The sequence below is a fragment of the Athene cunicularia genome (genome assembly GCF_003259725.1).
Source record: "Athene cunicularia isolate RWA chromosome 8 unlocalized genomic scaffold, athCun1 chr8_part1, whole genome shotgun sequence".
Taxonomy (NCBI): domain Eukaryota; kingdom Metazoa; phylum Chordata; class Aves; order Strigiformes; family Strigidae; genus Athene; species Athene cunicularia.
In genome coordinates this window covers 871571-897133 of record NW_020799109.1, presented here as the reverse complement: position 1 = coordinate 897133, position 25563 = coordinate 871571, and the positions used below count along the sequence as shown (strand labels likewise).

Here is a 25563-nt window from a genome sequence, read left to right as displayed (position 1 = left end):
TTTTAAAGAAACCCGCCATAATCACACCGCAAAAGAACCACTAAGCAGGCTTACTAACATCTCCCTCTCGATGAGCACTCAGAAAGGTCCCAAGACAGCGTGTTTCACTCTTATTAAAATCCCCACGATATGCGATAACACAGATGCAACACTTGTTTTGCTAAAATTAGACTGAGCCCACCCTTCCTTCTGGTCCCTACTGCAAGCTATTGATCTGACACCACAAAGCATTTTGGAGGGCAGCTTGTGCAAAAAGTGTCACACACCCCCCCCCAAACAGCCCGGGCACGCCTCTGCAAACATCTGCACAACTTCTCCTGTTGGCAACCTTCCAGTAACCACATACTGCACAAAGATTAACGGTCACTTGTTAGACTCAGAACCATTTTGGTGGGAAGAGACCTGTAAGATCACCGCGTCCAACTGTTTAACCCAGCGCCGCCAAACCCACCACTAAACCCTGTCCCTAAGCGCCACATCTACACATCTTAAATACCCCCAGGGATGGCGACTCCACCACTTCCCTGGGCAGCCTGTTCCAGAGCTTGACAACCTTCCCAGTGAAGAAATTCTTCCTAATATCCAATATAAAACTCCCCTTTTCTCCAGACTAAACCCCCCCAGCTCCCTCAGCCGCTCCCCAGCAGACCTGTGCTCCAGACCCTGCACCAGGTTTTTTGCCCTTCTCTGGACACACTCCAGCACCTCAACGTCTTCTTGTAGCGAGGGGCCCAAAACTGAACCCCGTATTTGAGGCGTGGCCTCACCAGCGCCAAGTATGGGGGACGATCCCTTCCCTAGTCCTGTTGACACAAGCCAGGGTGCTGGTTCCCCAGGACACCATCCACTGTGGTTTTTCCTCCCACAGAGTCTACAGTGTTTAGAGCACTGATGCTTCTGCAAATTCAGCAAAGCTAATGTAGTTGGAAACATGTCAGTGAGGGCAAAGGAGGAGCAAGAACGGCAACGGACTTGGCACGAGCCTTTGTGAGCTGCTCTGTGGTTCAAGTCTGTCCTTGCGACTTGTAAAGCGAGGCCGGATGGGCGCAGCACGTTACACCAGAGCCTCAGGACCTGCGGGCAGCGCCACCAGCCTACACGACCCAGCAGTACAGAGGCCGCCCATGACACCCAGGGCGTGATCGAGCTACTCCCGGAGTGTTCCTTAGCGCGTTGACCCACCACGTTCCAGGACAGCACGAACTGCAAGTTCCCTGCTGCCACATAAATGACAGGAGCCTGGGCAGCGTTTGGATGTGGGAACATCCCATAAACACCCGGGTAGCACAGCCAACCCCATCAGCAACCCAACCCACGTCCAGCTCCGCAGCAACCGGGGGATGAGGCGCTTTGTTTCCTACAGCAAATTGATAGGAATTAGAACGTGGAAGGAGACACAAAGCTGAGATCTCAAAAAAAAACCCCGTGGCCAATAAAGACACCACAGCTATTTTGAAGCCAGAAACTGTTACAAATTACAAGCTGTGTAATTGCACTTAACCTAAGAAAATTTGTGGTTAGAATGAATGAGAGTAATTATCCCCATTTTCTTTCTTTCTTTTTTTTTTTTTTTTTAAACACGTTGGAGGGAAACACACTGTTCTGAACGTTTCATGTAGTACCAAGTGCTAAACCAAATTCAGTCCCAAGTCAGAAGCTCCTCCTCAGCCTGAAAATCCCAGGCGGTGAGGCCTGAGGGGCTGCAGGGACAGGTAAGGGGCTACCTTAGCGTTCCGGGGGTTACCCACCACCCACCAGAACTCTGCAGCAGCAAAGTGCTTGTCTTCACACGGGGGCAACCACACGAAACAGCTTGTTGCCTCTACCGGGAGTACCTCAAGTTTCCACAGGGATCAGTTGCCATCTAATCGCCCAAACAACTTAAAAAAAAAAATAATTTCTCATCTCCTTATGACATCGCACAACCATAACAAATCAGAAAGACTTCAGCCCAACGACCACAGCGGCCCTCAGAAGTTACTGCTCAAAAAATTACTCCAAAACCCGAGTCTCAACGCCGCAGCCCAGCGAGAGCGCCTGCGATAAAGCCGGTGCCAGCACGCCGGCACTGCTGCGCCCCAGCAGACAAAAGGAGCATTTTGAACCTTCAGCTCATTTTACCTTCCTTTGGTGAGGCTAACAGGGACATCAAACAGCACGGGTTACTCTACTGCTGGCATACAATCCCCAAACACACTACAATGTCACCACAAGCAGCAGCTCACTGCATTAGACTTTTCTTCTCAGCTGCGTCCCTCTTCGCCACTGGATTTAGTGATTAAAAAACAACGTGACTTACAGTTTACTGTGACTTTTACTTTTTTCACATCTGGGACCGAGACATCGTTTTCCGCACTGCATTCATACTCCCCAGCCTGGTCTCTTGTAATTCCGTAGATGTCCAGGTACTGCCCGCTCTCAAAGGGTTTTGCTGAAATGAAATAATCAGAGAAAAGAAAAAAAAAAGTCACCGGGAGCTGAGCCTAAACCACCTGAAACTTCATCAGCACCTGACCAGCAGGCAGGTAACACACCCCCAAGGGGAGCCGGGCAGTTGCTGCAGCTTTAGCTTGGAAATCCCAGCTCTGAGCTGGGCTGCAAACCCTGCCCAGCTCCTGGGGCTGGCCAAGGGCCCTCCCCTGACCCTGCCCTGCAGTCAAGCTCAGCACCCTCCAAACCCACAAGAGCAATTTGCTAACACAGCTCTGTACCTGATGGGCTTCAGAGAATGGAGACTCACAGCATAGTTCAGGTGGGAAGGGACCTTAAACCCCACCCAGTGCCACCCCCTGCCCCGGGCAGGGCCACCTTCCCCCAGCCCAGGGTGCCCAAAGCCCCGTCCAACCTGGCCTTGAGCCCTGCCAGGGAGGGGGCAGCCACAGCTGCTCTGGACAACCTGCACCACTGTCTCACCATATATAAGGCACAGTCCCCAGCCAAACCTTGCCTTAAGAGTTTCAGCATCATTAAGGCTTATTGTTTGCACCTGGGCAGCAGCGGGAAGCAAAGCTGGAGATCAGGGTGAGCTGGAGCAGCTGATCCACCCCGGCTGCCGGTGGCCCCAGCATCAGCTGCTCAGTGTGGGTGCTCCCACTTTTTAACAACCATTTGATCATACATCAACCCGCGGGACATGAAGGACGGGTCAACCTCCTGAGCCGGGGGACCCCTGCACCCCGAGGGCTCCCGGAGGCAACCGGTGACCGATCACCTTTCATGGGTGGCTGTGGGTGTAAAACGGGGCGGGGGGTCATCCCACATCCTACCTCAAGGGAAAAAGCCCTTTCAGGCTTGTTCACCACACCCCTTGGTGATTCTGTGTTGTGCCCTGATGAGCATTTCATCCTATTAATTAAAAATTAAACAATAGCACTCCTCTCCCGAAGGACCAAAAGCCAAGAAGTAAGATCTTCAGTGTTTGCCTCGTCACACAGAAGTAGGGACGGTCAGCGTGAGCACTGCTGAGAGCAGGTGGAGGTCTGTCTGATGGAAAACAAATCGCAGGCCAAATGGAAATATTTGTGTACGTAACTCCTTAAGTGTATTGCGACTGAAAACATTAATTATTTGAGAGAGCAACAAATAAAAGCTACCTTATCTCCACTCGACATGGAGTCAGCCGTACACACGAATTTTTGTCGGTTTCTAAATCCCAGCACCTCCCCGCTTTTCCCTACTGTTGTTCCTGCCTTGCAGTGAGCGCTTTGATATCCTTCAGGTGAAAACTGCTACCTGGTTCACAGTTCACCTTTCTATGTCTTTTGAGCAGCGCGCTCTAGGTGGGGAGCAAATGAATTGCTTTAGATTCCGTGGAAGGCATTCGCTGCACAACAAACCCCAAAATGTTAAATAACTTTTTTTTTTTTTATCTTAAAACAATATGCCATAGCAGTCATGACCACAGACGCTGGAAATCATAGGCCTAAAGGTTAAAAAGACTTGCTGAAAGTGTTTTCCCAGACAGAGAAGCTTTTAATTGACTGTTAATGACTCTGCAACTTACGGAGCTGCGACAAAAATCTGAGCTGGGTAGTGAGAACTGAGCACAAGTGTGATGTTCATGTCCATTGCGGCAGTGAGTTTCATTTGCTTATCTGTTCACGGGTTAATGTTTTAAAGGGCGCAAGGTTCAAAACATCAATTATAACAGCTCATCACTTAGCAAGATAGCACTCATTAATAAGCACAATATACCCTGCCTGTCACGGGAAAGAACCCAAGTAAGCACTGGTTCTGTAAAGCAGAAAGATAAGACTGAAATTGGAAAATTATTGTGAATTGGAGGGAACATTCATAAAACGCAATGAAATAATTCATGGGATACAAGAAACTGCATGAGAATTAATTTTTTGTTCTCTTCCACGCTGTTTATAGGAATAAATTAAAAAAAAAAAAAAACCAACCAAAACCCACCAAACAACAACCCAAACCCTCCCTTCCACAAAGAAACCAGCTGTTACTGTTCACATCATGACCCTCGTCCTGCTCCACTTTGACCAGGTTGAATCAATTTCTAGGAAAAATTTATTGACTATTGCTTTGAACAGCAGTGAAGGATGTAAAGCCCCCTCCTGCCCAGGGCATCTGCCCAGACAGAGCAGAGACCTCCCAACAAGAGTTCTGTTTTGTTTCTAATACTAAGAAAATATATTTTTTTATATAAATAAAATATAATACATATAAAATGTATGTAAAATGCAAAATTCCCCCATGTGTCAGATCAAAAGTTAGTATTAAATGATGAGACTGTACTGCTCTCCAACGACAACGCTTCCCTGGATATACGGTAGGCTCCAAAATATTGTATATTGAATCCTGGGAATAATTTATGGTGTATCCTATCCCAACATCAATTTGTAAAAAAAAAAGAGAGGAAAAAAAATAATCTCCGAGTACCCGGAATTTCATAAAAACAGTTATTTGTGCTTCGGAGTTAAGCTAAAACCAAACATCCTCCGCTTTAAACTTTTGTGTGAATGGGAATGTGACACATCAGGCGATAACCCAGTTTCTTGCCTCCCAGCTTTTGCTTTCTCAACAGTTCCCGGATTGTAGTCGTGCTTCTGGCACGGGCTTTGCCGCCTGAGCGGGATAACGCCCGGGCTCGGCCGGGGCCGCCACAGCCGCTCCGCACTGGCAGCACGGGCGGGTTCAGGGGTTCGGCACGATCCCGCCGCGGCACAAGCGACACCAGCCCTCGGGTCTGGCACGCAGTCACCCGTCCGGCCGAAAAATATCAACGGGAGCAACACCCGCAGGGAAAGCCAATGCGGGTTGGGGTGCCGACGCCCGGCAGCAGCACATCAAACAGCTACGGCTCGGACGCATCGACCCTGCGGGGCGGCAAGTTGGTGGGAGTTCCCACAATAATTGTATTTATAGGGATCTTATGCTGAGCTATCAACCTCATTTATGCTGCAAACTATGCAATGCGTTTTCATGGTGCTGTAAACGCCATGGATTTCGTGCCACTCGCGTACACGTTGGAAAATATTAAAATGAAGTCGCATTTAAACCCCCACATCCCCAGAAATTTTGCATCCGGCTCACATAAGAAAGCTTTTAGTAAATATTATAGATAAATATTTTTCTTAGGGAATACACAGACACCACGTTTCATCTTTGCCACTTGTCTGCACAGTATTTCATCTTCCTCGGCTTGTTTTTTAGTTCTAGAGATTTCCCATGGCTGTGTAGGAGAACTTAAATCGTGTTATGTGAAAGATATATGCATAAGTATGTGTAAGCGTATTTATGTTACATTGCATGCACATCCAGCTCAAAAAAAAAAAAAATAAAAAAAAATTCATAAGCAGCAGGGAGAATAAATTGTGTATGAAGACACTGGTGAATGACGATGAGTTTCAGGAGACAACTTGGTTTTCTCACAGTTGTTTTAACGTGGTGCCTTACGTGGCTCTGCCCTTCTGCAGACCGTGGGCATTTTTTGGACCTACCAGGGTATGGGGGACATGCCTGCCTGGCTTTCCTGGCCGTAGAGCCCAAGGATTTATCAGACTTGGTGTCTGAGAGAAAGAAATCTGGAAGGTTCATTAGCACCAGTCCATCAGCCTGCGGTTGTGTCTGCCAAGAACTTTGATCAAAGATGGGGAAAAAAAACTTGAAGTAAAAGAAACATAAACATGAGAGTGCTTCATGTCCAAGGCCGTTCCTTACGGGTTTATCAGGAGGTCTCGTAACTAGACTTGCTGATACACAAAATTATACGTAAGTAATCTGCTCCGGATATCTGAAGTTATAAGACCACGTTCTCCAGCCGGGAGGGGAAGCACCTGTGAAACTGAGCTCAAATGCCTCTTTTCTGCTCCTGCCATGTGACGTGATGCCTGAGAAATCATCACACTTGTTATTCCTCAGGAGAGTACACAATTAAAACTGTGTTTTCTTACCACGCATATGGTATCTGGCATCAGGTGTAGCGCACATACACATTGCCATATGGACCAGTTCTCAAAAGGCTTGGATGGATGAGTTTTGCAAGAGTAGCGTGTTCCTCCCCTGGTGTTAAACATAAGTCAGTAAGAAGAAAAATCTGGTGCAAGTCCAGGGTAGTACCAAAAAACTATTGAGGACTTCGGCTGAGCCAAGGGGGATTAATTTTTTTCCCCCTCATTCGCCAGGCTGTTAAATAACTACAACGTAACTCCAGTTTATGAACTGTAAAACCGGTTCCGTGCTGAGGACTGGCTTTTATGACTTGATCTTTGAGATACCTCATCCACCAGCAGAGAGTGAAGACCCTCATAGGGCTGGGGGTGTGGGGAACACGAGGCTGAGCTGGTGCCAGTCCTGGTTCATCACAGACTTGGGGCGTTTTGATGATTCACACGAGAGACTGAGCCAAGCCCGGCAAACTGTCTCCCAAAAGAGAGGAGGCGCAGAGGTCCCAGCCCATCCATGCGATGGCCTCGACGGTGAGAACAGGGCTCAGTAGGAGAGAACAGAAGGTGGTCTCCCACGGTGATGCCATCATGATGCCACCTGATTATCACCAGATGATTTAAGACATCTGTAAGGTCCTTCCTGAGCCCAGAGGGTGGGTGGAGATACGGGATCAAGGGCACAAGGAGGCACCTTTCCTGGAAACGAGTTGCTGTGGGATGCTGAGAACAATCGAAACGATAGGATTCACTCAGAAAAACCATCTGAAGACATTTCTACCGGGTTTAAAGTCACACCAAGTGCTGTAATTGGACAGTCCTCTCCAAGGAACTGCAAGTAATCCGAAGTGCTTGCTGTCTATTAGGAGACCGGCCCCATCGTATTAGGGGCCATTTAAACATTGATCGCCGAAGGCCATTTAGCTTTAGAGAAGCCATGCCGCACGTTTGAAAAGAAAAAAATCAGATAAAACGTAAAGCAAAAAAACACATATCCAAAACTGACAGATAAATTGAGGGCTGGAGGAGATGTCTCAGCTGATGACACGAAACAAGAAAAGCAAGGAGAGCGGTTTAGTTCGAAAGGCATGCTGATAAAAGAGACGCGAACGTCGACTGCCAAAGCTGGAAGTTTCAGAAGGCGGGGAGACAAACGGGGTTACACCTACAGGTGAAACGCAGGCACGGAGGGGAGCGTTTGGAGAGCTGGTGGTGTGCGGGCTCACAGGGCGGGCAACGTAAACCTCAGCCGCTTACCGAGAGATGTGGTGTGCGGAGGGTAGAGGGTGGGTCCTACCTGAGAAGTCACCACGGTTTTCCCCGTTCTCTGAAGTGATACGAGTTTCTGTCTCTGTGCAGAACTGTGTGTCTGAGATTTGTGGAGTTACGATGCTTTGGAGCAATTACGAATTTTCTCTCCGCAGGCTTCATGCTGGGGAGCGCGGGGTGAGCTCATACGCCAGAGTACGGACTGACTGCTCTGCCTCAGCGGCCGAGCGTTAGGATAGAGGGGGGGGTCAGCTCCATTTCAGTGCTTGAGGAGAAGCTACAGCCAGAAAAAAACCCCACTTGTGATAGTAGGTTTGTTAGACGTCTGCGTGTTACGTCTTGTGGATATTTATTTTCCCATATATCAGACTGCGCTCTGATTTTTTTGTGGATCTGTTCAAAACCCCGTGCCGCCTGCAGAAGGGCAGAGGTATAAGTGCGGTCTGCAGCAAACATCAGGTTTGGTTTTTTGTTTTTTGTTTTTTTTTTTTCCACCAGAAGACCACAGCCTACAGCGAGGAGATCATCTCTGCATCGTGACATGCAAAGCGCCCTTTGGCAGGAGAGGGGCTTTGCAAGAGATCCTCTCACGCAGAGGCCGCGGGGTCTGCCGTGGCAAACAGCTAAACGTGAACATCTTCAGCCCGAAAACAGCCTAAAAACCCTTCCTCTGCAGAACAGAAAATGAAAACCGTGTAGGGAAGAACGGGGCAGTGACCTTTTTAATAAGGGAGCTACACGATTAAATCTCACTTGAGCTCATTTATAATTCATAGTGCTTAATGTGGGGATTTGACTCTTGGGAAGGGGAGAATCATTCCCAATAAAGCCCCGCGCTTGTGGTGGCTTTCGGGAGAGACTTGGTCTGTCCGTCGGTCAGCGGGAGGGTGCGGGAGCCCCGGGGCTGGGGGACAGGAGGACCCCGGATGGTGCCACCCAGACATTTACCCTGGGGTAAAAAGGAGCGTGGGCACAGCTCCTCCGACATCTGGTGGCTTTACAACAATCCTTCCTCCTGCTGCTGTACCAACACGATGCGCTGCAAGTGATAACCTGCTATTTATCTACTGCTTATCTCTTTGGCTCAGATACATTTGTTGATCCCTCCCATTTTACACGACTCTTCTCTCTGCAGTTTGTTGAAACTGGAGGCATTACTGGAGTTAAATGATTCATTAATGACTTTTTTTTTTTTTAAATCTGCATTGAAAAAAGAATCCTTATTATGTTTAAAACATGGCTTATTCATAAAAAAGCCCAGAAGACACGACTCTGGGAAATAAACCAGGAGGTACTGCAGGTACAGTGGGAATGAATGTGGCACCTGCTGTTCGCTTGCTGTCACCTTCCTGGAGCGTCTGTCTTCACCAGCCTGCCCAGCCTGGGATTTCTTCCTGCCTGCCTGCCTTCTTGCCCACTTGCCTGCCTGCTTGCCCGCAGCCCTCCCGACAGGGACACCCCCAGAGGCTGGAACACCCTTGTCACCAAGTGCTCCAGGCACTGCCTCGGCACCAACACCCACCGCTAAAGTGGGGCAAGACAGAAATAACTGTAACCAAATAAAATAAATAATAATAATAAAGTATTTGAAAAGTAAAATAGAAAAAAAAAAAGTAGCATCTCATTGGATTTTGGAGATAATCTATTACTTTTATCTAAGATTTTGGGCAAGCCCCAGAACGGGCGCGCTCTTTTCAAAAGACGGGTATCTCCCAAAACAGCCATGGGAGGACACTGCACCGAAGGGAGGGGAAAGCGGGCGAAATCTGCAGTTGCCTAGTTTGCTTTTGAACATTAAAGTTTTTGTTTCACTGGAATATCTTTCTCCGATTCATAAATTGCTCGCTTGGAAGTGCAGTATATTTCAAATAAAAAAAATGAACTAATATCTGAGGGAATAAACTAAGCATGTATTAAAATTCTAATTTTCATAGAATTTTATGAGTTATTAATGAGTTCATCTACTTTTATTGAAAAGCAAGAAATACTTTCTATTTGTCATAAAGTTGTCAAAAATTTCTGCGCTACGCTTTAGGACGGTTTTAGCTTAAACCTCTGTTTTTCACTAAGATTGCAGTCTTACCCTTGTTTCTCAGTTCTTTCACAAAGCCCCAATTATTTGACCATCTTAGTTTGAATATTCTTCTCCCGACAACGGTATTTTAACAAGATTTTTTATTTTTTTTCCCCCAGACTGTTTAAAGATTTTAAGACGACATGAGGATTTCCAGGAAAACATTTTATTGTTCCTGAAGGGATGCTCAAACTTCTGCAACTGATAAAATGACCGTCTGTCCTGATAAAAATGATGGTTTTTTTCTGAGAAGTCTTCCTCAGAAACCCGCTGACCACAGAGAGTTTAGTGTCACTTGACCCCAGAGCAGTGTATTGTGATACGGAATGTCAGTTAATTAGATCCTAATATTAAATCTCCCAAGAATGGTACTTAGAAGTATCACAAAAAAAAAAAAAAAAAAGAAAAAAGAAAAAAGGTCAAAAGTTCCATAACTTGAAACCGAAAGACACTGTCTTTTGTATGGCAGAGGTGTGATTTTGGAAGTTCCTTATTTTTTTTGTTTATCCAAAGGCAAAGGCAAGAATTACAACAGGCAGTTTGTACCGGGTCCTAGTGTTTGCACCGCCGTCTTTAAACTGTTAATTAATCCCCTAATTTACTCCACGTGGAGCTCCACACCATTTCCTCTTGGGTTCTTGGGAAGCTGCCAGCTGTGCGTTTGACACCGGGGAATCGTTGATTTAAGGGCATGCGATGACTTTACCAGCCGAAAAACTTCCCTCTGGGGTCACGAGCCAGGCCAGTAAATTCATATAAAACATTCATCACGAAACTTCCAGTCCCCCAACGGGTGTAAGGTTGGACCAAGCCATCCGCGCAGTCACCACGAGCCCATCGGTGTGACCTCTGGCTGTCCCACGCACGTACGTTTTTCTCGTGTAAGGGCTCATAAAAGACCCTGAGTGCCCCCGAGCTGTCCCGTGTCCCTGGGACACACGCTTTGCTCGTCCACGGACAGGAGCAGCTCCTTGCAGCACGTCTGCAGCCGAGGAAGCGCTCGGGTAGGAGGCAGCACCACAAGCTGTTGCATTTAGGGTGTGCAACCACCCGGCGACTCGTTTCAAGTTGCAGTAGCTCATCCTCTGCTGGACAAATAACGGGAATTTCCGCAAACAAAATAATTGCTCCAACACCCAGCCCCAGCTGGTGGAAGCACCAGCCCGGAGCCCTGGGGCTGTGTCTTCAGAGCAAACAGGGGGATATCTCAGGCCACCAGCCTGGAAGATTTCCAGACCTGAAGGTCGTGGCTGGAGCTGATGACTGGGAGAAGCAGAGATCTCTGTTCAATAAAAAAAAAAAAAGTAAAGTGATGGGCTTGTGTGAAGGACTGTGGTAAACCCAGAGCTGAGCCGCTTCCTCAGATGGCACAGAATGAGGAGTCTACATCAAGGCAGAAAAAGAAGGGGTGTTCTCCATAAACCCAGTCTAGGAGCGGGACGGGAAAGCTTTGTAAAGCCCCAAGACATTCAAGTCCTACGTTAACGTTTTGTCAGTGTAACACTCCGGCAGTGAAGGCGCTACTGAAATCAGCCGGTGCCAACCGTGCAACGCAGAGCCAAGAGGCAATCTGCAGGTTTCTCTGGTGGCTTGGGACAGCTGAGAGCACATCCTGGTCCTTCCCTCCTCCCCAGGATGGATGGACAGCGCTGGGAGGGGCCAGGGGTTAAATGGAGCGGAGGAGGAGCCGGGGGTCTGGGCAGGTTTCTCCTGCTGACCTCCTCCCCTCCACTGCCCCAGTGAAACCTCCCTGATCATGGTCAGTCTTAGCCCGTCGCTGCTGATCCTCCCGGCCCTGGTCTATCCACTGAAGGTTTCCTGGCTCATCTCCAGACACTTCCAGCCCGGTTGCAAGGAGCAGATGTTTCGGCTCAGCCCGGTAACGCTTCACCCGACCGAGGAGCGCAGCGCTGGCGCTGTAATGAAGCTACTGCCTGCAAGATGAGTAATGATGGCATAAGGGAGGCATATCACTGTCATTGCCGATCAGGTTAAATCACTGAATTATTTTACATCCTGCTTCTTAGACACCTAAAGGGAACTAGCTTCGCTTTGGGTCTAATGCAGCCATAAATCCACCTCCATTTAGGAAGGTTGGCTGCATGTCGTTGCCACTCAGGACGCCAGGTCTGGAGCGGGGCAGGATCTCAGCCCTCCCTGCAGCCCGTGAGCACGTCACCGGCTCTGGCTGTCACCTGGATGAAGCGATAACTCCACGCGAGAAAACCCTTCGTTACCTTTAGGGCTCTTCGCCAGCAGCTGGACCAGTGAGATGGGGTCCCCTGGAGAGGGAGATGATGGCACAGCGACTCCAAACCCAGGAGCCGGGGAACAATAATCACCAATTTTAAGCTACCCAGGACAAAGCAGCTCAAGTGGAAGAGGTCTGTTTGGATGGCAGCATTGCCAGGCTGTTTGATGTACCTGTTAATTGGACTTTGAATAATGAAGTTGGGATAACGTCCTCTGACGGTAAGATCCTTCACACGACTTGATTAGTGCTGGGAGTAGCTTCGCTGTGCAAAGGCAGCAGCTGAGCGTAGAGGAGAGCAGCTTCTCACAGATCAGAAATCACATAACGCACAATCGCCGATATATCAGAGCCAAACAGCGGTGTAAAACAAACCCTCACCAGCAATGATACCTCTTAGATTTTTAGAACCTAGCAGGACAAAAGACCTAAGCCAGAATCTTTTTGTTTCTCAAACTTTCAGTTTTGAAACAGTTTTCACGCAAGAGACAGAGCGTTTTAGAAGACGAGCTCACGCTTTGTACACACACAAAGCCCCGGAAATCTGATAATAATTCATGTCAGTTAAGTATTTTCAGCCCGAAAATCTGGGTTCAGAGTACTTGCACTTCAACAAAATACTCATTTCTGTCACGTGTGGATAACATCTGACAGACGGCGGCTCTCTAGCAGAAGTGCGAGCGGAACAAAATATTTGACATTATCTGTGCTCGCATCAAGCTTTGTTTGTTTCTTAGGATTTAGCTAGAGGTTAAAAGAAAAAAAAAAAAAAAAAAAAAAAAAGAATAAAGGCCTCTTTGCTTCTCCCTCCCCAGCAACAGCTTTCTGTAGCTCCAGGAAGGGTCTTGCAGGAATCGCCCTCTGCCCATTCAGGGACCAGCATCACCTTTTGTCCTGTAATTGAATTGAATCAGCTCCTAGACCCGTTCCTCCCAGACAGCCCCATCCTCTGAGTGCCCTGAAGATGTATTACGCTAATACATCGTCAGAACGACATCGCTATGATGATACATTAACGCAATACATCTTCACAGCTTTAGGGCTGTCCAGAAACAATAGGACGGGCATTAGATTCAGCTCAGTCACATCACACTCACGCACGCTTGCCCCAGCGGCAAGTGAAATGTGTTGGAGAAGGAGAGGAGTCGTCATGTGAATATGTTCGAATCTAAATTCAGGATGATTTCTGGGTAAGTGTCGCCTTTCCTCAGTGTCAGCGAAAAGAATCTGTTATTTTGCATGTGCTAAACAGTTCTTACAGGGTTTTCTGGGGGGTTTGTTGGGTTATTTTGGAAAAGCTTCAGTGTCACCGTTCTCTGGAAACAGCACTGAATGAACAACAGGAGTGTCCTGGTGCTTTGGGATTTGCCTTTCACCCGACATGGGAAAATCTGTCTTCATTCAGCTAAACTCGTTATCCTCGTGTTTTAGGAAAATAGCTAGAAGCTAGACTGAAAGTGATGGGGATAAAACTGTGAAAAAAAGGGCAAGAGAGCAGGGAGGAACTGGAAAACATGTAACTAGAAGTCACCAGCGATGATGCTGAGGATCCAGGCTGAGGGGGACTGCTCACTACGAACAAGCCGGGCTGGTGTGGTCAGGAAACACTGCCACACGCCACACACAGTTACAAATGAAACAGGACATTCCTATGTCTCAATCTTACTTTTTTTCTGCTTTTTTTTTTTTTCCCTCCCTGCAGCCAACAGCTGGGAAACCTGCTAGCAAAATGTCCATCAAGACATCTGCCTCCTGGTTGCACCAGGGATGCTCAGCCTCTGCACCAGCAGGGAAAGCAGCACAACAGAGGGGATGTGGGGATGGATTCAGCGCTGAGGACTGAACGTGCACCCAGAGGGGGTCTGGGGTGGCTTTGCGTCGGAGCAGATGTGTCCTTGGCTGTGCTGGCCGAGCTCCCGCTCATGGCAGGACCGTGCAAGGTTCACTCCAGGACAGCAGCCACCAGGTTTCCTTCGTTTGAGGGGACGGGGTTCCTGCACTTTGGGCACATCCGTATCACCAGTTTAGTCTGGACCAGGGGTGCGCTTTTGAGGCAAACCTCTCGGTTGCCCTCACTTCTGGCATCACGCTTGGCGCTGCGGAGCGCGTGCAGAGCCCAGCCTTGGTGGGAGTCTGTCGAGGAACAACACGATGCCAACACGAACCCGCTAGAGTGAAAATATTGGTTTGAAACGCATGAAACTGCCTCTGACGACACTTGTGGTCAGTATTGCGATTGCAAAGTCCAGCACTCTGAACACAGCCAAAAGTAAGGCTACTCTTGCAATCTTTCCATGACCCCCTCTCTCTCTCGAGCTTTAACACAGACCCATCCTGGCCGCCCTTGTCTAACTGAAGCTGTGCTACTCTGGCAAAGCACAACCCTACGCGTCTGACCAACGGCCCCATCAGCCCCGTGAGCCCTCGCCGTGTCCTGCCTCTGCCCACGTGCTGTAGCGGCAGCTGCCAAAACAACCTCCTGGCGCTGAAACTTCTCCCCGTTTGCTTAATTCAAGTACAAACAAACGAAACACCTCTGTATCCCGAACATCAGGCCACGGTGTGAATTTTCCAGAGGCGTTATTTTGCTTTAAGGGAATTAGGCAGAAAAAGTTTTTGTTTTTTTTTTCCATAAGACTTTTTGAAATGAAGAAATTTAACCTATTTATGTTAAACTCAGGGAACGTCAGGCTTTCCTGGTAAGCCTGTCCTAAGCAGCAAAGCGCTCCGCTGCTGGCCCCCGCTCACTTCAGGTCATCCCAGGTCACCGGTCCCTCTGTGGCTGGGAAAAGTCGCCTTTGGAAAGTTTTGTCAAAACCAAACCAGAAAAGATTTTCCACGTAGAGCGCAGAAACTTTGCAAAGCGGTAATATTTTACGAAAAGATTTCTGGATTTTTTTTTTTTTTTTTTTTTTCTCTTACTGCTCCTGGCAGCACTGGCAGGGCTGGCTCTTCAAAACTGGCAACACCACACACACACGCGCACCCTCTGCACACAAGTGTTAAAAGCTGGAGTTATTTTTTCAGGCAGACCTTAATTCTTTAAAATTCTGGCTTCATTCTTAAACTATTGATGCTGCACTTTGCTCTTAAATGTCAGAACAAAATAAGTAATACCTGCAATTTGTTCAGATGACATTTCAACAATACGAGATTTTTCAGATTACAAACTACAGCCCCGTGTTACGCTGAATGTGTAGATTCTGTGGATTTACATAATGGGTTTGTATAATGAATATTTATATAATAAAACATTTACATAATGGCTGCAAGTTAAACACGCACCATAAAAGATTCCAGGCCAATAATTTATGTACTAAGTTAAAAATCGCCTCTAAATACGTTCTATATCTATTCCTGCGAAAGGTCCATTTTATCGCTTGTTCAAAAAAATTGAATCCAACCTCATCCAAGCAAAGGCTGGAGTGATGCAAATCACGATAATATTTTTGGAATTAGTCTACACTGAATCATTTGTATTCAGAGATTTCAGTTTCTTATCTTTCAGTAGCAGCTTTGACAAACAGTTTCAGAATATTCTAAGTATGATTCATTAATGTAATTTAGTGTGGTGTTCTAGATGTGACGCCGGCATGTAAGCCTCATTAGTGCCACTAGGAATTACAGGAGAAAACTGGTAGAAATTATAAAGTGCAGATGAAGCTTATATTTAGATAAAGGTAATTTGCTGCAAACAGATTATAAACCGTTACAGAAATCCGGTGTTTTCAACTCTCTTGCATTTTGTTTTCTAATAATCGCCGCCGCCTTGTCTGCCAGGCTGCTACTTAACTGGATTTGAGTGTGTACGCCAGAACGTGCACCTGAGCGCCGACGGGGTACAGTGTCAGTGAAATGGAAAAACGCTTCTTTATTTGGTAGGCTAGCGGGCAGAACATATCCTGTAAATTATAGAATGGTTCAGAATCACCGAATGGTTTGGGTTGGAAGGGAAGAAGGTCACCTAGCCCAACACCCACAGGCAGGGAGTATTAGATCAAGGCTAATAATGATTCTTGAGTTGAAATTTCAGTTATTTATATAAACGAAGAATTTATTGCTGTTTTATCATGCGTACCGCCTCTTTGCCCATAAGCAAGTTGATGAGCCCCAGTGTAAATGCATCTGGAGGTGAAGGAAACTGGTCAGGCCGTGGGGAGAGGCCCCCAGTGCCCCCCAGGCAGCAAGCCCGCGGTAGAGGCCATTCCCACTGGTTTTACAACGCACATACTGAGGGCCCCCCAGACGAGAGAGACATGGACGTCCCGGAACAAGTCCAGCGGAGGGCCAGGAGGGTGATGAAGGGGCTGGAGTATCTGAGCTGGGAGGCAGGGTCTCAGCCTGGGAGGAGAGGGGTCCTACACCGGATGGGGGTGTAAGGGGGATGGATCCAGACTCTCCTCAGAGATGCTGGTGACAGGACAAGAGGCAGCAGGCTCTCTTCGAGACAGAGAAAATCCCATTTAAACGTCAAAAAAAGCTTTTGTTACTGTGAGCGTGCTCGAACACTGGCACAGGTTGCGCAGAGAGGCTGTGGCCACTCCCTTCTGGGAGATACTCAAACACAACTGGTGGTGGTCTGAGCGGGAGCTGGACCGGCTGATGTTCTCCAGAGGTCCCTGCCCACCTCAGCCAGTTTGCGGTTCAGCTCCGTGACTTTCCTGGGATTTGAAGTACCAGATTTGTTAAAGCCATGTTTGTGTTTCATCTAACCTACCTCCTCCTGGTGAGAGAGTAAGGGATGCGGCCGAGCCAGCCCAAAAAGCCACCTGTCCCCACAGAAAATCCTCAGAGGAGAAGGTGTATGGGATTTGTGGAATCACCTGCCAGCTACTTGGTCAAGATGAAGCAGCGAGTAGATGGTAAAGGAACGTTGCTTTCTCCTACGGGTGCTGTTCATATGGGTCTGCAGGGAGGGCTGAGGAGGCAGAACAAGGGAAAGGCAACACAGCACAGGCGGCATCTGCCTGCCCTTAAACCTCCGGTGTGAGCAGTCGCACCCGCCTGCCCACAGCCTGCTGGGCGCTCGGCACATTGGCGCTGCACCGTGAGCGCCTTGATTGACTCTCCCTGTACCATGATGCCGTTGATCAACCTTCTCCTCAAATTCCATTTTCAGTTCCCAGACTGATGACCCATCAGACTGATGGGTCTGCAGCTGAAGGATCACATTTTTCCTCCCAGTCCTCATTCTCAGCCCTTTGGTCAAGATACCAAAGTGGTGGGTTCACTGCAAGCCCTTGTGATTACGTGCACTAGTTTTGTCCGAATTGAAGATGAGGGGGATCTAATTCCTCCTCAGACCCCTTCTCCAGCCTAAGCGCACCAATTCTCCTTTTCTGCTTTTTTTCCTCTCCTGGAAAACTGTAACAGCTCCTTTCTGTGGACAATCTAACGCTTTAAGCTATTACTCTGAAAGTATCACCATAGTTTCCAATAAAATTTTATTTGACATTTAGTTAAAATCCATTTTCTGCTACAACTGAATTTTTTCCCTTAGTCCCTTGATGGACACTTCAGGCAGAATTCATTGTCATTGTCTTAAAGGTCAAAAGTTGTTGTGGTTTGTTTTTTTTTTTTTTTTTTTTTTTTTTTTTTTTTTTTTTGTAAAGCAAACTGTTACTCAGGATTATGAGACACTGCAGTAAGCGTGACAGTCCATGAAACTGTTCTTCCCTGCAATTACCTGGAATTCATAAGAGTTGTGTGAGCAAACAGAAAGACCTTCACTGCAAAAAAACCCAGTTACCGTTGTGGAGTCCCTGCCAGCCAAGCAGTGCGATGCCGGTCCTGCACGCCACTGCCAGCTGGAAGCGGGGGGCATCTCCTCTCAGAAACATAAAACCCACCCGGATTTCCAGAGCCGGTAGCTCCGGGATACGGAGCGGGGACGTCCCCACCCCTGGGCGAGACACATCCTGCTCTGCCGCGCCTCCGTGGAGGTGCCTGCAGTGGTAGCTAGGAGCTTTCCTTCGAATATGCTGCGAGGAACGCAAAGTATGAACAGAAACACTAAATGGAAATTATGCTTTTGGATGCCATTTTTGTTTGCAGTTTTTCATACGCGTAATTTAATTTGTTCAATAAAACCACTCTAATAAGCTATGCTGTATCATGGAATAATGGTCCCATGGTAGTTACATTAAACTAAGTCTATTGCGTGATGTGTTAATGTTTTTAACTCAGGCCTACTTCTAGAACGCGCTGTGTGTTCTTGATTATTTCCTTGGTTTGGTTTTAATTGGAATTATTTGATAAATGCCTACAGCCTGTTAAAACGGGCTTAAAAATATACTCGGGGTGCCTTTATTTCCAGATTCCCGTGTTACGGTCACGTTATAGTTTTCACTGATCTCAGCTGAAATGTGAAGAAGCTTTTATTTTCCAGAAGCCTAGCTAGGCACACACCTTTTATAAGGCACAAAGAAGCGATGCTGTCACGCTGCCGAAAAGTGAAAATGCAAAGCCCGTTTACCGGTGAAACGCCGCGGAAAGCTCCAGGTGACAGAGTTGCGCTTACCAGAGGGAGAGATGTGTCTCCAGGAAATGGAAGGCTCCGGCTTCCCCGTGGCCAGGCACACCAGAGTAACGTTGCTGCCTTCGTTCACCACGATGTCACTCGAAATACGAAATATCTTCGGAGAAACTGGAAGGAAAGAAGGAGAGAGCCGTAACGGAAAGCTGCTGAATCAGCGCAACCCCGCCCGAGCACGGATAGCCGAGGGGAGCTGGGATACCCGTGCTGCCATCGCTGATAGAAATACGTGCGCTTGTTGAAATACAACCCTGAAAAACCCTTGTTTAGGCATGCCCGCCGCTATTTATCATCCCATTTGCAGAAGCTCAGCTGTGGATCCCAAAAGCTACAAACAAGAAAACAGAAATTTCCTCTATTTAGTGCAGAGCGGGTGTCGTTATCAAGTTCCCAGTAAACTGCTCCTGGTGGGCGCTCTTGTTTAAGGGATGGGTGAGCTTGCTGGTGCGACAGTTTGAAAAGAGGACGAAGTTTAATTTTTCTTGTGCTTTTAAAAAACAACGATGCCTGTTGCACCTACTCTGTGTGTACTTGGAGTCGCATCTGTTCATGGAGGAGACTAAAATACCTTTATTTCTGTTGCGTTTAGGCTTCCAGGAGCAACACGGCTAAGAAAAAACAAGCTACATTTTATTTTTTTTTCTTTCATTTCACCAGCAGAATTTTTCACTAAACTGCATTTTCGGTGTTATTTCTACATCTGGGCATAAGAAACAGAATTCCACGTGGATATAAAATGATGGAAAGTGTTAAAGGGCCTAACCTCAAGGGAATGCTTCACTTCTCGCAACGTTACACAGGGAGGAAAGAAATCCAGGGTCCCGGCAACGAAGACGGGAATCGTGGATTTCTTTCTTTCTAACGTAACGTGTATTTCTGTACATGTCTTGTTACATTCGCTACAGACATTAAATCCCTGTGGTAACACGTCATGCCCTACGGATGTTTCTGAAAAGCATCGTTCTCCAGATGACGAACAACACATTTTATACAAATAACTATAAAAAGATGCATGTCTTACACGGGGGTGTTTCAGAACCTTCTGTAAGGATGGCTTTAACATGAAAAGTGCTCTGCAAGGTAAATGGGTACCACTACAACGAGGTGGGAAAAATGTTTATAATCCATTTTTCCTAACCAGTGTTTCTGTCCAACTGGAGCTTTACTCTCCTGAGTGCTTTGTCACGCTGTTTGCTCCAGTTGGTCACAGCCCAAATCCCCCTCCATGCGAACACCTTTGCAACCTGGAGTAGATGGTTAGCATCCCTTCAATGGACGGTGAAGGGGCAGAGCCTTTTCCACACACAGACTGGTTCTGTGGGCTCTGGGCTCTGCACCCACAGATGTTCTCCAGCCCTTTCCCGGGTGCAGTCACTGCAAGTATTTCAGTCATAGAAATGAGCTGGGCTCGGACAGACTTAAAACCAGCTGGAAATTCTCAGTGTTTACTGGTGGCTATGCATCCGTAAGCAAAGAAAATGTAAAAGTCTATGTAGAGTGTTTTTCATCAGCAGAGGAACACTGTCTTCAGGGAAAATGAAGGTCTGGGGAAGCCCGAACCTTCCTGAATTCCTAAAGCAGTGAAGCTCAGTGTCACTCGCCGTTGAAGTTCAAGCAGGTTTCACACCGTAACTTCCAAATTTGCCATGGACTAACTCACAAAGGTGACAATCCACCCCTCCCTACTTCAGCCGATGACCTGAAAAAGCATTACAGGCCACGTTTAGGAGCTCGAACATACAGAAGAGTTATTTCCACCTAAAGGGATAATTTTTTCAATCAGATTTCTTTGCAGACCCCTGCAACGAACCTGTTACTCAACTCCCTTCTGCAGAAGTCTCTCCCGTCCTGATGGGACCGTGAGCAGCCCCCACCGACGTGGCCACCCCACGACGTGACCCTTCCTCGGGGTGCCCCGTGCCCCGAAATGAGGCGTTGGTAATGTGTCTCCCCTCTACTCCCTCGTCCCAGCCCAAGTTAAAGACCATCGACATTTCAGCTTGGCAACAGCCAAAACACTGAGAGGAATTCTTATTTATGTGCACAGAGGATGAAAAATAAATCTACTTCCTAAAGACATCTGGTGAGGGATCATTCTATCTGAAACGCGGAAATCCATCTGAGAGCAGGGTATCATGAGTAATGGGGCATAGGCAGTGGCTTCATTCAGTCCGCAATATTTTAAAAATATCTTCCTAAATCTGAACCACTTATTTCTTTATCCTTCAAGAATGAATGTACTTTCGGAAAGTCAAGTAAAGGAATCAAGTAACTCAAACCAGTTCCTCTCACAAATAAATATATACAACTGATTGCCGCAATATCTATTTGGAACGGTGAAAACACCTTCTGGATTAAGTAAATGTTACGGTGTAAGATTTCCAACAGCATTAAACTTCTTATTCGAGGTTCTGCACCTCTGAAGATAGAAAAAGAGAGAGATTTGCTCGTGTTCCGGCATTACTGGAGCAGCACCACGGAGGGATTTTTCACACCTGACACCTAATGCTATTTATCCAGATGAGTTTTATTTGCTTTAAACTTGCTCCTGAACACAGAGGACGTGGCGGGACCTGGCTGTGCTGCCACAGTGGCACCTGGGGGGCCAGTACAAACCGCGGCAAACTAAAGGAGGTCTCCCGGTACTCGCCAGGGTTGGGATTAGGCTTAGTCCAGTCTCTTCCCTGCATCCGTCACCAGAGGACGGGTGAGTGAAACATCCCCTCGCTGTTCAGCGTACCGGTTTAACTAGCGTCGCTGATAAAAACGGATTAGCAACACCACGTTCCTTCCCGCGGGCGTGAGGAGCTCGTGGCACGCCCTGATGCTGCTCCTCCCGCTTCACTGCTGCGGGTCCTGCCAGCAGCGTGGCACAAGGATCCAGCAGGAGAGCCGGATCGTATAAGCAACTGTAATCGTATCCCCCAAAATACAAATGTCCAAAGAAAAACCACGGGCAGTCCTGCCGTGGGCAGGGATCTAGGGCTGACGTGAGAGGGTTTCATCCAGCTCACACAGATGAACCAGATTCCTTTTCCAAGACAAAGAGCACACTCTACTCTTTTCTCTGCTGCTTAATTCAAACGCCCTCCTCTGCCTTTCCTCCTAAGGTTTTATTTGCTCTTTATCACTCGCCTCCTCACAAAAAGCAGCACTTTCCCCCTAATGCTCAGCCTCCCAGCCCGGGATTTCCTCCTGCAGCTCCAGCTCTTTCCCTCTCCCCCTTCTCTCAGGATAGCCACTGCCTTTGCTGTCAGTCTCCCCGTCCTCCTTGTAGGCTTTGCCTATCGTGTTCAAACCCCAAATCTCGGGTGTTTTGTTGAGTGTTTTAATTTTGATAAAAACCATAACGGCAAACAATGTGAAAATCTTTCCCTGGTGATTCTGCATGTAAGCCATGGTCATGGAACATAGAGCTTGATAATATGAATGAAACTCAACTCTATTAACATATTTGTGGAATGTATGGCCGGGGGGGTCACGAGGGTAATTTAATCTGAGCTCAGATAGTCGCAGGCTTTAGGAAGTTTCCCAGAAGCCTGACTAAAGTCTACGTTTTAGAAAGCTGTCTTGTCTTATCCTGGCAGTTCCAGGTGATGCTCACACTGCCACGTCTGGTAAGCACTTTCAGCGACTAAATACCCCTCACTGCCGGGAAAGAACATCTTAGTTCAAAATTGCATTCCACTAAATTCACCTTTCAGAAATCAGATCTTATTATGTTTTGTCTGCGAGGCCGAACACTCCCCTCCCTATCAAGTATCTTTCCTATAACTAAGGACCCACACAAGGTGATAAATCACCTCTTCATCTTTCTCTGCAGATGGTTTGAGCAGCACAAGCTTAATTTTTGTAAGGCTTCCTAGAAAACATTTGTTTCTCTCTTTTAAGGAGTCTCTGAATCATCCTGAAATGTGAACAGTGGAACGAGGCGTAACAGCCTTGCAAGAGTCTTACCAACACCACGTAGAATGGAAAACCCTCTACTTCATCTCAGCTTCATCTTCCTCGTTTCCTGTGCGGTTATCATCACCCGCTATTCCCATTATCCCTCCAGCTCCTGCCGTGGCCGGCTGTGGAGGGAGGGAGGGGGCAGGAGGCACTGAAGGGGTGAGGATGACTTGCACGCATCTCCTGTGTGGTTCAAAATACCAGTTACCCATGCTGCTACAACACTGGAAACGCTCCTCTAGGTCCCATTGCACGTACTACGGGAATCTCCTCGTAATTCCCTCTAAAATGGCACAGCTTGGGGGTCAATCTGCTGTCCCCAGCAGGAGGGGACAAGGGGAGCATCTCCAGGGCTCTGCCGCAGAAGGGACCTGCTCTAACAGCTCCCCCTGTTCTACCTTACGGCACCTCTCTTCAGACTTTCCCAACTCAAACCGCCCCACCGGTGGCTGACAGAGAGCCGCTCTTTCACCTGGATCTCTGGGGCTGCTGCTTTGTCTGACCACATCTCCTGTCCCTGAAGCCTGACTGATTGATGCTGATCGGAATCGAGACTCTGGCTCCCGCTTCTCCCCGAAGCCCAGAAGGAAACGTGCCATTATTTTCCAGGGGATTGACACCGAGTCCATAGTTCACTGCGGTGTCTCATTTCTCATTTTCAAGGGCTGGAATTATATTCTTAGTTACATTCCTGTGTACGTAAACGATGCAGCACGGCAAAGCTTGCCAGCGTGGTGGCGATGACTGCAGGGTGGAGCTGCTTTTCAGTTGTCGTTGCTTTTTTGAACGTGGAAAATGCTATCTCGCTTCCATCGCAATTTAGAATTACCAGGTAAAAAATCTGAGGCCTCAGTGTAAGCGCACCCATCTTGTCTCTTAAAATATGTGCTGCCTTACCGTACACCCCCCCCCTCCTCGAAACGTCCAGTCAAACTCTGTGTAGTATCAACGTTACAACAGAAGCGCCTGGACATACATCTCCGTTTCTTCCAAAGGTTTCCTGAGATGAAGGTGGTGACAAGTTATGAACTACGTTTGTTTTTTTTTTTATAGCAACATTTATTAAATCATAGAGCGGCCAACTCCCTTTTCGGATTATAGAATCACAGATTACATTATAATTTAATCAATCCCATTTTATGTACAGAATGTAGCCGATCCCTAGAACACGTAAAAGCTGTGAGAGGAGCTGGATTATAAGTACAGAAATGTTACATCTGGGAGTTTGGCAAGAGAGATTTTATCACCAGAATGGAAGGAATCAACCTGCTTCATCCCTCCCAGGTGGTGCAAGCGCAGCTTTTGTGCTCACGCTGCCTTAGCTGAAGCTTCGTACGCTTCCTTTTGAAGAAAAAGTGACTTTTTTTTTTTTTTTTTTTTTTTTTTTTTAGAATCCCCAATACCCTTAAGTTCTTCATGCAAGTGCTGGGCTGCATCCCCCACCTCTCTGTCAGCAATGATGATTTGTTTTTTTTTTTTTCCTAATTATAATTTCATAATTAAGCAATAAACACAGAGGGAAGGAGAGAAGATGGTGCTTTCAGCAGCTTAACTGACCGTTTCTTTTGGACTGGAAATAATTTGTTGACCAAACCATCTGTGCAAATGCTTATCCATTTCTAACTGTGAACGGGCAAGCGGCGTTTGCTAAAGCACCATCCAGCACATTTCGGAGCCCCCCTGGGCTGGGCTCTATCGAACCCCTCGTGTGTTGGAGCACTGGAGATGCTGCTCGGGGCGCGAGCTGCGGTGAAGGGCAGCGAGGGACGGCCATGGCGAAGCCACGTGTCACCCAAGCGCCTCGGGCTGTGGCAGAACCATCAATGTCCCACCAAACGTGGATTTCTAACAGCCGTGACAGATCTCCAAAGGCGAAATCCTCCCCTCAAGAGCACGCAAACACCCTCTGAGCATCGGGGTTTCGGCAGCGCCCGTGCCTGCTCCGGAGCAGCCGCCTGGGGTTACCCACTGCCCTCCGGGTCCGCAGGGGCGAGGGGCAACGCCATGTCCTCAGGGCACAGCCCACACGTTTCTTCTATTTTACAGATTTTTTGGTATCGCAGCCTGCAGCAGTCAGCACAGCCAGGATGCAGCCGCTTTTGGCATTCCCCTGCACACAGAAGGGATTTGCTCCTCCAAATGATATCCCACACTCCTTCCCAGGAATCCCAGAGTCGGACGTTTCCACCCAAAGGGGCAAATCAACACCATGGACTCTCTTCCTGTGGCGGGTCGGAGCCCACGGGCTGTGAGCACACGCAGTCCCTGCCGGCAGAGCATCATTATATCCAAAATACACAATATATACCATATTTTATAACGGCGTTTGTACTATATGGGAGACTACAGTTATAAACACCTGCGGCTTATTGGATTTTTCTCAGGGAGACAGAAGCTCTCTGGTGTCACAATTCCTCCCTGATGACACAGTCCATGACCGTTTTCCCAACAGCAGCCCCCACTGGAAGTCCATCACCTTCCACTGCAGCACCCTTCTCCTCTCTGACTTTATTACCCGTGTCTGTATCTCGGTGAACTGTTCTCCCCCCTGCCCTGTGAGATGATCTGTTACAGAACTGAGCTTTAAATACAACAAAAAGAAGGAATGGCAGGCAGGAAGCTCTGTGAGTACAGCACAGGGTTTGAGCCCTGGTTTTACACCCAGTTATTTTCTGTACGCAGCGCTACAGAACACAGACCCCATCATCCTTCCTCGAGGGACACGAGATCCCAGTGGACAAACCCTCTGCAGATTTTGCTAAAGACTGGAAGGTCTGATCCAAGAGGAGCGTGCACGCTTTTGTTTCTTTTTGAGGCTCCTCATCAGGAATTCTGCAGCCTTTCTAAGGGAAGACTTGAACCGTGACATGGTAGAAGATGGAGAATTTTCCAGACTCACAGAGTGCAAATTAAGTGATTTTCTTTTAAGTACATGCTTTGTTCATCCTCTAATTGACTGGGCTCCCTTTAATCTAGCTTTTATAGTGGGAAAATTAAATAAAATCTAGTAGACGTCCGTAAGTCATTTTACAATGACATTGAGCAGGTCGCGTCGTTTACGCATTTCCAAAATAGAATTAGA

General features: G+C 47.6%; 1 protein-coding gene across 1 annotated transcript in view; it reads right to left on the bottom strand.

Annotated features, from left to right (window-relative positions):
* The window catches only part of NEGR1 (neuronal growth regulator 1), a 107486-nt gene extending 84376 nt beyond the window's left edge, over positions 1 to 23110 (bottom strand). The window contains exons 1-4 of the mRNA XM_026853842.1: positions 22985 to 23110; positions 22518 to 22603; positions 18516 to 18676; positions 2300 to 2431 (exon numbers count right to left, since the gene is read on the bottom strand). Coding sequence (XP_026709643.1) covers positions 2300 to 2431; positions 18516 to 18676; positions 22518 to 22603; positions 22985 to 23110 — 505 coding nt within the window. The remainder of the gene's footprint in view (positions 1 to 2299; positions 2432 to 18515; positions 18677 to 22517; positions 22604 to 22984) is intronic.
* Between the last annotated feature and the right edge of the window lie 2453 nt (positions 23111 to 25563).